Source organism: Atta cephalotes (genome assembly GCF_000143395.1).
Source record: "Atta cephalotes unplaced genomic scaffold scaffold00025, whole genome shotgun sequence".
NCBI lineage: Eukaryota > Metazoa > Arthropoda > Insecta > Hymenoptera > Formicidae > Atta > Atta cephalotes.
Genome location: NW_012130089.1, coordinates 1,993,987 through 2,010,843, shown reverse-complemented (window position 1 = coordinate 2,010,843; position 16,857 = coordinate 1,993,987). Strand labels below are relative to the sequence as shown.

The following is a 16,857-nucleotide window of genomic DNA, read 5'->3' as shown; positions in this document are numbered from 1 at the left end:
GTATCAGTGAGCCATTAATTTCTCCTTAATATGTAGGCGCGTGTACAAAATCAGACGCTATTCAGAAAGACAGTCGTTCCCGATAGAGGCTTTTGACTTTGTCATCTTCAAGATCGACATCAAAGAGCCGCAACGAAGTCACTCACTCGCTTAACCCTTTTCTCCTCCTCCTTTCACCCACTTTCCATCTTTCTCTGTCTGCCATGAATTCTAGAGATAACGAAGTGAGGAATGAAACGAAACGCAACGCGAATGTAAGTCTCTTTATTTTACCTCTGGGAACTTTCCTCGCTGTGGGAATTCCAGTTCCCACTGCGTTACGATTACGAGAGAACGAGGGCATTTCGATTTACAGTGGAATACTCATGGCAATGAAATTGATCTATTTCAACGCGCAGCTCTTAACTCGCCCGTTGAGAAGTTTTATTGAAACATAATTGGAAATGAACTTTCATGTGAATAAAGCAAATCTTTTTTCGCTCGTTGTTCCAAAGGACTTTGAGAATTATGCAATTTGAGACGCTTATTAAAAATCAGACCACTAAAACATGACCTGATTTTTCATAAGTGGGAGATCCTTATCTCTTGTGATTTCCAACAGACGTGAGCGTCGACACCGATGCTAGATATTGCTGTACTTGTTTTATTCCTCTTGGGAACTCGATAATGCAGAAAAATAGGATGCAAGAACAAAGAGAGAACATAATGTTCTAGTTGTTAAAAAAAAAGAGAGAAAATGAAAAAGGGAATTATGTGGATATTTACGTGGTGCTTTCTGTTTCTCGAATTCGAATTGCACCCCCAAGTTCGCAATTGCGAAGGTTTGAACGGGAAAGGGAACTCCCTTTTTTTCTCACGGCTATGAGTCGACTATGACGCTTTTCTGTTCTCGTGTCGCGTTTAATTACGAAGACCCGCCGGCCAACTCGTTATCCGCCAGCTTGTCATTATTATCGCGATCGCGAAAGTTCGGACATGCAGGACGACGTATCGCCGACAAGGAAATAAAAGCTCGTCTCTCGTTGAACAGTTCCATCGAGCAATTCCGCGATGCACAATCGACCTGATAATGGATTTTTAATCGAATTCCCTATGGCTTCTGAATTCCAATTACACAACGATTATATTGACGCACCTAAATTAATTGTTAAATCTCTCGTTTCAGCTCTCTGGGCTTTTACGACCGTTGAGTTATATCTTTCGATCCTTGAATTGTTACACTAGTTGCATGTGTCTTTGAACTTGTCAATTTATAAACTTACGGAACTTCCATTCTGAAATCTCAAACTGTGTTGCACCCTTTTATTCCAAAAGTCCTAAACATTCTTGAAGATTATCGGATTTTAAAAACTTCAGGGAATTTCTTGATTAAAACCCATTTTAATTTTCTACTTTGAATCTCGTATGCATCTTGAAATAAGCTTCTAGATTCTTTATCTTTTTTTGTATTATATATTGCTTGTGACTATGCTTGATTTTCAATATTAATTTCTGAAATTCTTCATGTACGCATGAAACATGTTAACTGTACATATTTGCCTTCGAGAATGATTTTCCAATTCGAAAAAAAGCATTCAACTGACAATTTATTTTCCACGGCTATCCTTTCAGTATGTCGCCGCGCAACGGCTCCTGCGTGGCGGAAGTGAGTTCCGTGAGGAGCCTCTCGTCGGATGATGTTTCGGGGACCAAAGCGAACCGGAAGAAGTCGTGTTGGGCCCGCGCAACCGATCCGGCCCATCGTCGCGGTCGACGAATTCAGCTGCTGCAAATGCTGGTGCTTCCTTTCATACCGATCCTCGCTCTGATCGTACAAACCGCGAATACCCTCCACGACATTCTGATCTACCGTCAGGAGGTGTCCGACATAGAGACACAGGTGAGCGAATCAAATTCGAGAATTGCTAAGACGAGAAGTATCAAGTATCAAGAAGGATCAAGCGATCATTAGTGACCATTTCTATTTCTTAGATTAATATTATATTTTTTGTAAAAGATACAGCCTTGATCATAAATATGAAATACCCTCAATTTATTATATTTTCTTGAAAAAGACGCACTGAGAAAAATATCTGATTAAAAACGGACAAACCAGAAAATTCTGATTCAATCAGAATGAGAATTTTAGTACATTTAATTAGAAAATTCGTCCATATTTAAACAGAATTCCAGTTAATTCAACCAGACAGTTTTTTCAGTACGATATTAAAGTTAAAGGAAAATTAACAGAATATTATAATTGTTAAAAAATAATATTATTTTGTGACAAAATTATTTCTTAATTTATTTTTTATTAGATATAGAATGTTTATGTCTCAATTTGTGAGAGTATTTTATATTTATGGTCAAAACTATTCTGAAATTTCTTGACTTTCTTATAATTATAATACGCCCTTTATATTGATGAAACATCTCATTTTTCATCATTTTCTTTTTCAATTTATTTATTTGGTCCTTTTAGTGAGTAACAAACGTTGATTTTAGTATCACCTTTATGTTTTGATACTGAAATCACAAAATCGATGTGTGTCCTCTCTTTGTTTTTTATAGAAAATTTATTTTCTATCTTTAACGAGAAGTATAATTTACATTTATATGAATTGATTCCATTATCTGCGGCAAAATGTTGGCTCTGAAGTTCCTCGAAGAGTCCATATATTAAAGTAATTTAGAAACAGTTCTGCAGCATCTCCCTCATATATATTCTATGTGAATTTCGCGGAACTTCAGTTTTACAAATTGCTAGTTCAGCATTGTCTGAAGTAACGGGCGAAAAGTTCTACGTGCTCTCGCGTCCGCTCACGTTGCGCGATAATTATGTAAAGAGCGCAATTAGGCTGGGCTGGTATAATTCACTGGTGATCGATCGACAGCGACGGTTCGTTTGAGGGTAACGAGAGAATGAACAAATACACCGCACCTACGCGCTTCAACGTCTGCGAATAGCATCGCGACATAATCGAAGCGTTTCTATTTGAAGTACAAGCCTCACGACTACAATTCCTTCTTTACTTTAATTTAAAGAGGTAAAAAGAAGGTATATGACTAATTTTACGATCTATAAGAATGAAATTAATTAATTCAAGAAAGAGAGAGAGAGAGAGAGAGTCAACAACAATAAGTCCCATTTTCAAATTCCTTTTTTCAATTAATTCTGAGAAAAGATCTAAAAGGAGAAATTTGTTGTCACGTTATAATCAAGAATCCGATAATAATATTGATTGATTGATATAATATAAAAACTAATATAAGAACGTAAAATTAATTAATTAATTAGAACCAACAAGAATAAGCCAATCTCATTTTCAAATTCCTTTCTCAGCTCTAAGAAAAGATTTAAAGAAAAAAATTTATTGTTATGTTATAATCATAAGGATGCAGTAATGATGTGCAAAAGTAACGAGGAAGAATTTCAATAATGTGCCCCGCTAAAAGCATGCTAAAATTTAACGTAATTTACAACGAGGAAGAAAATAAGCGACTCTGCTCGTTCGCTTTGTGAGATCGAAACGCAAACTTGCATGAGCTTTGATCGCTGCATGCGGTCGCAATTTCGTGATCAAGTGATAGAGTATCGGTTCGTCGTTCATCAGCTCTCATAGAGTTATGGATGGCTACAGTGACGAACGATTTCGCTCTTCCTCTCTGTGGAGTGAGGAGTCCGCAAGGCTAGGGGCTGTTGTTAATGAAAACGTCGGACACTCGTTGGAAATCGCATTCGATTCGATTTCCGATTCGAGCGACAGTGTCCGGCACGGCACAAGAAATTACGTTACAGCCGTTCTCGCGCGACGAGCTGGCTATTTTTATTTTATTCTCTCACGCACGTTCGGATTATCGACTCGCATATACATACGGCCGCCATCGTCGCCCTTTTACTACTTCGAGGCGAGATGCGCTTACAAGGGATGATGAAATAAAATAAGAAGAGAGCGAGATAGGGGGGACAATGACGTAACTGATGTTTAGTCGGCCATCGCAGGGAAAACATAACTGAGAATAGCAAATTTTAAATTTATAAAATTTTCTTTGATACTGAAAAACGATATTTTATTTTATTTTTAATAAAACAGAAATATTATGATTCAAAAAATACTTTATATTTTATTATTCTTACGAATATATTTCAATTGTCATTTACGACCAGGTTTATTACATTTAAAATATTAAAGTTAAATTTCTTATTAAATTTATTAGATTTTTCTTAACAAAATAAATTTTATCTATGAAAAATATTTTTGTATATCTATGGCTAGTTAAATATAAAATCGTAAATGTATGTACGTTAATTGAGTTACGTTAATTGAATTTACCAAATAATTTCGCGCTCACTTTCTTAAATGTCAATTTTATGTCAATTTTAATCTCATTAAGAAAGTACATTAAGCAGCAAGTAAATTTTGATCAACCATAATACGTGGGCCATTGTATCTTAATTGCATCTTAATTGTAAATTATTCGTGGCGCTTTTCCTTCATGGAGAGAAAATTTCCACTGCTCTCTATCTAATCGCCTTGTCCACAAGGATATTAGACACGATTCTCCTGGGAGCGAAAGGTCGATCAAATCGAAATTCATCGCAATGTTGTCTGCGGAAACAACGGTCTTCGATCTCGAGTTTGTTTGACAAACGTCGCAAGAATGGTCGTCATTGTCGGTGATGTCGGGTATACGTATGTTTGCGATCGTACTCGAGTTCTGTATAACCGACGAGCGTTTCGCATACTCATCGATACACCTCGCTCTCTGCGACACACCCTCTATAATTCTACACTGTATAAGAAGCATTGGGAATTCTTCTCTTTCAGCTCGAATCAGATTTAAAAAGATTCCTGGACATTATATTTTTTTAATTTTTGTAACACTACAGATTTGTTAATTTTCGTAACATAAAATTTTGTCGCAACGAATATTATTTAAATTAATAATAAGAATTTAACATCACAAATTATTTTTTATCAATCATTCTGTACATCTGTATGATGATAAGCTAAATGATAATAGAACGAATATGATAACAGAATGAATTTCATTATAAAGAATGAAAATCTGATGCCGGAGGCTGCAGTTCGGAATGACAGGAATAATCTAGGGCACCAGAAAATTATGGAAAAGAAACATCAAGACTTTTGTTGCTCAGATACTTTTTGTAAAACTAAGAAATTTAAATGAAAACTGAAAAGAAAATTGAAAAGAAGATATGTAATTTTATAAAAAAAATATCTGTCATAATAGAATTTTTTTCCAAAAAGAATGGCTGCATTCATATTATTTATCCTTAAAACGCCATATTATGGCAACGATGCACTGCAGTATGATATACCCATCCAAATCGATTGCTTATAATTTTTATAAAAATAAACATATTGTAAAAAAAAAATTTCTTTACTCGAAACATCAGACATTAAAGAATACCTATAATGGTAGTAAGCAAACATATATATATATATATATATATATGTATATATATATTTTCATCGATAAAAAAAGTTATAAGTAATAGAAAGAATATTGAAAAAAACATTGGAAAAAGAAAGCCATTGAAAAGAAAGCCATCATTTAAAAGTTAAGAATAAATGAGATCGAGAAGACTTAAAAAAGCAGAAATGGTTACAAGAATCTTTAAGAATTCATATATAAGTGCTGCAATAAAAATTGTGAGTTTTAAGTTGGATGCAGCGATTATTAAAATCAGCGTACCTACTGCCAAGTACGTAACTGTTCGTTCTGGCTTTAGTCTGATCCTTACAGCAACTTTGCTGAGACTTTGTCGAAGCAATGAGGATAAGCAGGACGACCTCTGACCCGGCTTAAAAAGCCGGGATGCCAGGCTGATCTGGCTTAAAAAGTTCGTGGCACGCTAACAGAGCCATGGATTATTCTGTGGTATACGAGCGCTTTATTGACAAAGAGCACGTTGGCAAAGAACTTTCTATTATAGTTAGTGAGCTTAGGTGCTAGGTTTTCAACGAAAGATCCTCGCTTGATGAGAGAGAATCCTTACTTCTCTGGCGAAAGTTTTCGTTTCAGAGGGATCGGAAAGATCGACGGTGAAATGGCAACGGTGCTTCGGTAGGATATTTAATTGCGATTGCTGTACAATTTGCAACCACGCTAATAATTATCTCGGATCGTAAAACGATTTTATTACCGGCGTTAATACAATATCGCTCGTCGCCGTGAGTCATGAGATTGAAATGAAAACATAGGCTTAGACTGATGAGATTCTTTTTAATATAACGCGGTTAACAGGTGGAAATTTATAAGGGATCCTCGTGAGTAGATTCATGACACTCAAATTTCTGTTCAATCAAAAAGAAAATCTGCTCAGAAATCTAACGATTTAAAATCAAGGATTATTAAAGATGAATCCTATATCAACGAATCTCTATGTAATGGAATATCCATCGCCAATATGACGCAAAACAAGAAATGAAACAGCATAGGATGATCTGTTTTCTCAAATCCATGAGTAACAAATAAGAGCCGAGAAAAAGCTTCATGTATTTTAGTTGAGATGAAATGATTGCGAGTGCCAAAAGTGACACTTTCCAGGCACTCGGGACTTGAAATGGCAATTGAATATATGTTCTGGAAATACTCGGTCTCTCGAAACTCAAGACCCTCCACTTGATCCTTTCGTGTCTTACAATTAACTCTGTCTTTTAACGGAAGTTCCGTGAGAATAAACGTCGGACCATTATCTCGATGAAGACGATTATCTCCTTCGTGTAGAAGTATCCAACGTAGGAAGTATTGGACTATCAGCCGGACTTAGAAAATACTTTTTGAAATGTTAGAACAGAATTCCCTTAAGTTTTTAAATACAGCATCGTCTCATTATAAAAGAAAAAACATTTTTTTATTGATTTTGCTCAAAAATGTCTTGTAAATGAAGAATATATTAATGTAGGCTTTTTGGGTACTATATTCATGTTCAATACTACATTTCCATCTTCAGTTTTAAATATAATTAATCTGCACAGGTCCCATATTTACCTTGAATTTTCCCAAATTTAATTTAAAAACATTGCAAATATGCAACATTTGTTCCTATAGAGGATTAAAAAGAATTCCCTTCCAAAGTGTACTTCTTCGTAAAAATTAGGGTTCTATGATGATAGATGCGCTATTTTTTACATTTTCGATACATGTGCAATGATAATTGCAGGTGACGATAGCAACGGATCTGGGCAAAATGGTCACCAGGATGCAGCTGGAGAGATCTGAAGTGGCTTTTTTCATCTATACCAACGGCAACACATTGAGGTACTAATTATTTTCCCAGTTTTCATCGATAGATAAAATTTGTATAAATTTGTTGAAAACAAGATACGATAACTCTGATTTGTTTTCTGTCGTGTTTGATTAGATAATAATACAATTTAATTCCCTTTTCAGTTCGTTTATTTTCGTATTTCTGATACGCCTCGTGTAATTATCGCTCGAATGGAACGTTCACAAGTCCCATTGATCCGACCACGTGATCGTGCCACAGCGACGAAATGCGAAATCTCTTCCTCGAACAAGCGCGCGAGGAAATGCTTTCCATTGCATTTCGCGTGATGAGAATGAATGGTTTTCTCGAGTTTCGCAATCGAGACAAGACAAGGGAATGCGACACGTTTCTGCAAAAACAAATGCTTCGCGGAATACTGAAGTAGTTGCGACAATCGTTCGAAAAGCTCTGTGAATTGACTAAAAACAATATTGCTCGATGCGCTGTTTGATTTTGTTTGATTTGGAATATTTTCGTAACGTATATTCTGATCTCCTGGCAAATTTTTGCTTTTCACACAAGCTTTTGCGCAAACTCATCCAAAGAGACGATCAAAATTTTTAGAAATATATGTTTCAGAAATACGAATAAAAAATATTTAATTAATCGATATAATTCGTACATTAGTTTTAACGTATATAAAGAATAAAGATAATCTTTTTATAAAATAATCTTGGCTATAAGAGTATAAAATACTCTCATAAATTGACGTAAATTCTATATCTAACAAAAAATAAATTAAAAAACAGTTTTATTAAAAAATAATATTTATTTTTATTAACAATTTTATTTTATTAGTCTCTCGTTTGACTTTTATTACCGCCTTTTCTAAAAAAATGCAATAAATCGAGGATTACATACTTATGGCCAAGATAATTAATTAATTGTTGCAATTAATAATTTAAAATTGTTTTATTTTTCTCCTCGTGATTAATAACAATATAACATACTTCTTTAATTACCTAATAATAACAATGTACGTGATTTTCTACAATATATTATTTTTACGTGCTCTCAACGTTCGGTCACTTCGCTTGATACGCTTAGGAAACTTCGTCCCAATGAGAATTACATCTTCCTCCCTAATTCACTTTACCCTATGCTCGACAACTAGGTCGAACCTGACGCAGAGATTCGCCATAACCGACCAGGATCTCCATAACATGAGCACGTGGCCGCTGGTATCTGTGCCCAGGGACGAAAGCAAAACGCAAACGTACGACGTGGTGAGCAAGGAGGCCTTCCAGGCACGCCTGGAGGACTTCAGGTAAATTGAATCGATCCGTATGAAGGTCGTCTCCGAACATCATCCGCCACAAAGGAGGCCAATAACCGTGAAATCGCGTCTTGCACAAAATTCTGACCTTAACTCGTTGGGTCAGCCAACCGTCTCGCTTGGCTGAATCTCGATCAATTAGGGGCAGACACACGGAGGAGAAAAGTGAAAATTGTAGCTGAAAGTTTAACGACAAAGTTCGTCACAATTGGATATTAGAAACTTCTCGCGGTTGCGCAATCCACAATTTTAAATTTCGTTAAAAAGATTGTGCTCTAACTTTAATCAAATGTTGCATATCTAAAATTGATCTGATATCGAAGAAATAGTAAATACATCGCAACTATACATAGCGTGATTCTTAATAATCATCTAATTTTTTTTAAATCTCTAGGGTGTTTTTACACTCTAATTAACATCACTATTATTAAATCATATTATATTACTGATTGTTTTCAGATTTATTAGGATTTGAGAATATTCTAAATATAGATTTAATCAGAATTTTCTGAAAAAAATAAATAAAAATTAAACAAATATTTAAACAAAACAAGCAATGTTAAGCAGTTTATTATAATCTTCTCAAAAGATTTAAATAAAGATTTTAATTAATATATTGTTTTTTAATTGTGAATTTTCGATGGAATTGTATATTTAAAAGTTCGTAAAAAATAACTGTTAAAAAAGAAAAAAAATATGCTAAATAATATTTGTACAAAAGGATATTTTACAACAATTCATTTTTTGCCGCTAGGCAAATTGTTATAAAAACATCCCGAAATTCCCAGACTATTTCTAGATTAAAGAAACAGGAAAAAAAAAGAAAGTAAAGAATAAAATGTTTTGTGTTCATGGTGTCGGCATATATATCCCGTGCGCGGGAATTGAATTCCTCATGCGCGGGCAATCTTTATCTAATTAACTTAAGAGGCCCCCCCCCCCCCCTCTCCCCCACGCGCACGTGAGTACACTTCGTAATAATTATACTGCACCGGTGCGCGACGCTCTTCGCAGGCGTAATTATTAAGACAAATTGCGACTCTCCAGCGCAAGCGAGTGATATCGCTTTGTACGTAACCGACAGTTAATTCCCATGTTGGCTTTTACCCCTTTTCCGCGCGCGAGCACGACCACTGAACCACCCGCTGGATGGAAAGTTACGACAGAAGCTTCAGGCCGTTCCCTCGAGCCCTCGTCCCGACACTTGTTGAATTTCCATTCAGAGTACGAGTGAGGAATTCTCCTCTCTTTCTTTATCCCTCCCTTTCTCCTGCTTGGGCCTGTGTCCCACTAGCAAATACTCGCATAGACAATCATATCCCATGAGCGGGAGTTCTTGATATCTCGATTGTGTATCTTGAAATGAGATGAAACTTACAAAAATAAACAAATTCACTAAGGCTGGATTGTTCCTTTTGATAAACTTCAGCTCGCTACCTTACTCTCTTATGCTCTTTTGCTTATCCAATAGATAAATTATCACATTGTTTATTTAAAACTGGAACAACCGGCCCTAAGTGTTGACTAATGAAACTATAAATATTCTAGTAAATTTGCTTTTGTAAATTTTCAACTCCTTTCAGGATACACAATCGCCTCCGTGATCGTAAACTCAAAAACGATTTATTAAGCTAGCAAAAGCGAAGATTCCAAGAAAAGCTAGCCCTCTTAATATTAGGTGTAGTAAAAAGAAATTCATTATTTTTGCATGAAATTGAATGGAAAAATAATGGATTTTTTTTACTACACCTAATATTTAATATCCTTCTAATATTATATATATATAATTATATATATATATATATTATATATATATATATATTAATATTATATATATATATATATATTAAAAAGAAATTAATTAATCTCAATTGAGTATGCAATATACATATATAAAAAGAACGATTTTAATAAGTATCTAAAAATTTAGCTAGATACAATTTAAAAAATAATTTTGTTGGACTATTAAAATAATTATGTATGACCATCAAGCATAATGAGCAACGCTGCAAAAAAATTTTAATATTCTAGAAATTAGCTTGGACGTCCTACATAATTATTTTGATGATCTAACAAAATTATTTTCAGGTCTGTATCTAGCTAAATTTAAATATTTTCTCAAAATCATTATTTCTTTGTATGTTCTAAAAGGGGAAAAGATCATATAAATATTTCGTTAGGAAATATCTTTAAAACATGAATGAATATATAATGAAAATTGATTTTATAAGAAACTCTTGATATTAAAAATTATAATGAAATATTGAAGTAAATAAATTATATAATATTGTGAATGTTATATGTATTATAATAAAATTACTTAAATCACATACATTAATTTAAATATAAAATGTAGTATAAAATGAGATAATAAATAATAAGTTTAATAATATATATAAAATAAGTAATTTCGTATACTATTAAATCTACAATGTCAAATTTAACCTAATATGAGTCACTATTCCTACTAAATATATCGTTATTTTTTATCAAAACGATAATTAAATTTGACATTATTATATCGTATCAATTTGACACTATAGTGTTAAATTGACATTGTATAGTCAAATATAACCATTAAGTGTTAGTATAAAATAACGATATGATTGAACAAGAACGCTCACGTTAAGTTTTTGACACTATAGATTTAATAGTATAATAAATTCTAAAATTTATCGTACAATATATTGTATCAGCTTTGTAAAAGATCTTTGCAATTTTTTGGTTTTACTCCTTTTATTTTCTATATAATGTAACAAACACAAAAGTATTGAAATTTCTGGACGTAGATAGCGACACGATTCTATAATAGAACGCGGCATATCGGCAAGCGATATTTCATCGTTATTACTAGACGCGTGTCGCAAAGGGAGAGACCACCCCGTAGCAGCGGAATGAGAAAGGGATTGGTATATCAAGTGGTACATCTTGAACATAAGATAGCGCATGGCGATACGACAAGACCGTCGTGGTCGTATTTTCTCGTGGAAATAGGATGAGGCGAAAAGGAAAACCGAGCGTCCATTCTTCTGATAAAAGGAAAAAGAAACGAGCGAGATATAATTTTCCTATTGACTCCATAAAAGAAAACGACGACATATGAAAATACGGAATTTTTTATGCCAGCTGCGTGAAGTGAACAGCGACTTTTCTTTCGAACCGATGGCGAGATCGCTTCAATATTTTACGCAAAAAGATACAACCTTTTTTTTTATTTCTCATGAAGGGAGGTGGAGTGGGAGTAGCGTTGACAGAATAGAAAAAAAACCAGAGCTTTTAACGAGGCGAGGTTGCCGAAGCGGCAGATTGTGTGGCGAGGAAAAAATTCATTATTTTTAATTAGGAGCTTAAGAGCTTTAATTAGAATAAAGCGACATCGCGTTTTCAACTGATACAATTAGCAATCTCTTTGTGAAAATATCGGTGCGATTGCATCGACAAACGAAACATTGAAGCTTTCAGGATTGCGGAGGTGTATAGCAAAAAGTTTCGCTTTAATGTTCGAAAAGTGAGGTCTTTGATGATGAAAAATTCTCGGAAAATCTCTCGATGGTTTGAGTTTAATATTTCGGTGGCATTTAAACGACGATAAATGTAACAAAAATGTCGGTGGATCTTTGAAGCAGTTGAAATTGAGAAAAAGTCATTACAAAACCATTAATTGTATTAAATTATTTAAATATTATATATTTTGCCATTAATATAAAAAAATGAATGGAGAAATTGATATTGACATTTCAATTGAAAATTGTTTAATTGTAATCTTATTCAAATTTCAAAACAGAAATCATCGACCAAAAACATAAAGTGTGTTTAAAGTGTGTCTTATCTCTTTTCTGTCTTTTGAAAGAATCAACGTACAAAATTTTTTCAATTAAAACGAATAGAGAAATCAATTAAAATGAATAGAGAAATTAATATAAAAATTTTAATTAAAAAATTGTTTAATTCATAATTTCTTATTCGAATTAAAAAAAAATTATTGACAAAAAACACAAAGTTGTATCTTAAGTTTTATTGTCCTACTTTTTGCGTTCAACAAACAAAAGTTTCTCAATTAAAAAATTTGTTAGTCCGTTGACTTGTCAATTTAAGATTAAAAAATTCTGTCGCGCGTGGCTGGCGCACTTTTACGGTCGCTTTGATCAGACGATAGTACCCGACGATTTAATTAACGTAATTTTGACGTTGAACGACGGGGCAATTTAATCGGAAACGCCCTCATACACATCTCTCGATTAATCCTTTTCTCCTGTCGTCTAATTATATGTAGCGGAGGGTCAAAAGGCGTGGCGAAGATGAGCAAGCGACGTACACGCTTTTATAATAATTCCCCGGCATGTTGCATTCGACTTGTCGCATCGATTGACGATAAAAATATTTAACCCTTATCCCCCTTATCTCCATGGCCAAGCGGACCTCGCAAAATTGAATGCAAATGCCCCTGACAATCTTTTCCATGCCAATGAGAATGTTTTCTAAGAATACATCGAGGATATATTGCCAAACATTATTACGAAATTTTATTCTTGTTAGCTTTACAGACTCATAAAAATAAGATCGAGAAAGAAGTCCTCTGTCACCAATTAAATCTCCGAAACTTTGATTAATTACACAATAATTACGTCGCGTGGACTTTCTTTGGTCGATTACGAAATGCGTTACGCAAACGAGAGAAATAATGGTCTCTTTCCGTTTTTTATTCTTTTTCTTTTCGTAGGACGGATCGTTCCTTCACTTTGTTCCCCTGAGTGAGTTCTACTTTACATATGCGGGCATTGAAATCGAGCCGATTTGCCGATTCCAATGTGTCTTGGTCGAATGTTTATAAAAGGCTCGTTTTTCATTCCGACGGAGCGAAAACGTCGAGTGCAAACCTCCGTCCGGCTTGTACGTTCGATAAATCGATAGAGCGATAAAGTATCGATATGGAAAGACATTGCATATACGGTCGCCAACGGATATGAAGATACAGAATATTTTGTTACAAGACCGCCCGCGCTCTTTTTTCCTCTCTCTTTTACCTACCAGCACTCTTTTCACTACGTTGGCACTACAATTGGAACTCGCTTTCCATCATGGAATCCAAAACGTTCAGCGCATTTAAACGAGCACTCTTCAATCATCTTCAGTGACACGAGACAAACTAATTTCTTTTTTTATTTTTATTTTTTTTTTCTTAATTTCATTGCGGCTTCGTGTCTGTCTTTAACCCGGGAAAAAATATTTTATATATAATTATATAAAATCATATAAAATTATATGTAATTTTATATATATAATTTAATATAATTTGATATATAATTTTATATATAAATTTATATATAATTATATGCAATTATATATAAAATATGTCCATTTATATAGAATTATATAAAATTATATATATTTTTATATTCATTTTTTCTGAGAATTCTGTAATGTTTAATTATTTTTGTATTTTATTTGTATTATATTACTTTAATTATTTGTACAGTTTGTTTTTAAACTTTTCCTTTGTATTATGTTCTTAGAGAACTTGACCTGAAATAATAATAATGAATCTATTTATCTTTCTCTTTCTTTGTCTCTACCTTTTGTAGTGATGCAACAATGTGCCGATCGTAACTTGTGCCTCGAAATTGTGCGACGGAAACTTTAATTTCGACTTTGCTTTATTGTGTAGCATAATTGAATACCTCAACCGGGTCGATTGAAAATATGAAATACACCGTTAAGCATCGCGATTTACCAATGGAAATACGAAAGGTTACAATGCGGAGATGAAAATATTTTTCGAAATAATTATAGCATCTCTCATCACCAGTCGGTTTCGATAAGCGGAATTAGCGCGTTTATATTCCCTTTCGAAAAGATAATTTTGCGAAAGCAGGCGTGAAACGATGAAACCCAATCTGTTAATTGCAGATAAAGTTGCAGGAAAATTATAAAAATCAAATTCTTGCTAACTCCGCAAACATAATAGAGTAATAAGACGTAAGCCTTAAGGAATTGACCAATCACAGTTGATTATTCTTCTCACATTCGACTGTGATCAATTTCTTAAAACTCAAGGCTTACTACTCTATTGTATTTGCGGGATAAGAGTCGTAGCAGAAACATTGACTTATAATCTTAAGACAATATATTATGATTTAAGTATTATATCTTTAATAACACATAAGAACTATCTTATAATTTATGTTTTAAAAATACTTGGTATTTATACACCTTTAAGACATAAGTCTTATCTTATAGTTAAGATAATTCTTGTGCATTACTAAAGACATAAGATTTAAGTCATAATATCATCTTAAGATTATAAGTCAGCTTTCTGCTAAGGCCTTAAGAATATACTTTGCAAGCACCAAGGGAATCCTAATGTCATCTGTTTTACTGATTCAGTAAGATTTACATATATACGATTTATGTGTCGTTGATACATCACTACACATGACATTAATATCACACGCACATATGCGTACAAATTTTCTAATTGATCTTTTATATTAGATATCTAAGTTTAATTCTAAGAACTTAACAATGTTTATTTATTCCCTATAGTCCAATCAAGATTGTTTTATGAGTACAAAACTTTTACAAAAAGCAAATGATATGAATCAATGTCTAAAGCTGATAAAAAACAATAATTTTATAAATTTTTGGCACGAAATCGATTAGTTTGAACTACATTTATACTTTAATTGTAGAAAACAATTTTTTAATCTGTATGTAAAGGTAAATAAAAAAAATACTTATTTGAAAAATAATTGGTAAAAAATATAAATGACTTTAGAATCTTCGTAAGTAGAAATAATGTGTCTTGTTTATAAGAGACATTTTCATATCGGTATTGAGGAATAATATGTATCTTCGCGGATCGAATAGGGAGGAATGGAAGCAGAAATAAGGCAGAAGGACTCGCGGCGGTTATCATACGACCACGCACACGGAAAACAGTTACGGCGCATTTGTGTCGTCCCCCGATACGACCGATAGATAACAAGACACTAACAATCCTTCGGTTTTCTCGGTGAAGCCTGCGGGAAAAGGGCGGAGATTCTGCGAGCCGATCGATACGGAAAACCGTAATGGATTCCTACGAACTTCCTTCTTATTTTCACTACTTATGGAATTTTTGTCTTATGACAGTTAAGAAAGACCTTCATCTGAGATATGCTACATTCATTCGTTCAATAATGAGAGCATTTAGTTTCTCTTTTCCTTTCTTTTTCTTTCTCTCTCTTTCTCTCTTGAATCTTTGATTCTGATATATAAAGATACATTTATCGATTTCTTTGTCTGTTATAATTATATACCTCCGTTATTATTAATTAATTCCGTTATTATTTTACGTACTCCTATCTTTAACATTCTTAAGAAATAAAGATAAATAAGAATAACTTATAACTTATATATCAATAATAATAATAAACACACATACGTTTTTTAAAATTTAAATATACGAAAAATTTGGATCTTAGCCCTTCTGTTATACATTTTTGTTTATTCTTAAGAAATTTAATCACCGCGGATAAAGTATTTTCTCACCTTTATATTTCGCAGACTCCATATTTTTCACTCCATTCGCTCAGGGCAGTATCGCCGATACATCAGTCATCTCATTTATGTTTTCTTTTCTTTTGTTACTATCGCGGTTTACGTTCCTTTGCTTTTAGAAGATGTGGAATGCGCAATAAAGCATAGAGCTTTTTTTTATCCCACTGTCTCATCTTCCCTCTCTTCGTCAAATATTCGCTCGCTTTCTTTTTCAGCTCCTCTTCAGTTCTCCGTCTCTTTCTTTTCAACACACTCGTTTTACAATTGAGCATATCGACAATTGAATTTGTTTAACCGTCTACTCGTTGCGTTATTACTCGTATACGCTTCTGTCATGTCACGCTCGCGCTGCGATTATTCTTATGCATCTTCCTTCTTTGCACACAAGAGTACTCAATCTCAGAAGAACGCAATAAAGCTGTCTATCTCTTCTCTGTTCTTACAATAAAGTTGTCTGTCTTTCTCTCTGTATTATTGCTCCTCTTACTTTCGTACTTCTCGTTCTCGCCCCCTCCCCCTCCTCTCTCTTTCTCTCTCTCTCTCTCGTTCTTCCTCCCTCCCTCTCCCTCTCTCACGCTTCTTCTCTCTCACGTTCTCTTTATGAGGAATGGAAGAGGTCGTCACACATGAGCGCGCGAACGCCCATTTGGAGCAATAGACAGTATTTTTAGATCCTGCCTTTCTCTCTCTCCCCTGCTGACTCTGACTTTCTCTCTTTTTCATATATCTTCTTCTCCGCCTCTCCCCCTTCTCTCTCTCTCTC

The 16,857-nt window shown here is 33.9% G+C and overlaps 1 protein-coding gene across 1 annotated transcript in view; it reads left to right on the top strand.

The window, feature by feature from the left end:
* The first annotated feature begins 1,612 nt into the window (after positions 1-1,612).
* LOC105620291 overlaps positions 1,613-16,857 on the top strand; it is a 23,566-nt gene continuing 8,321 nt past the window's right edge. Inside the window, exons 1-3 of the mRNA XM_012201795.1 lie at positions 1,613-1,879; positions 7,172-7,269; positions 8,394-8,546. Of these exons, the coding sequence (XP_012057185.1) occupies positions 1,613-1,879; positions 7,172-7,269; positions 8,394-8,546 (518 nt within the window). The remainder of the gene's footprint in view (positions 1,880-7,171; positions 7,270-8,393; positions 8,547-16,857) is intronic.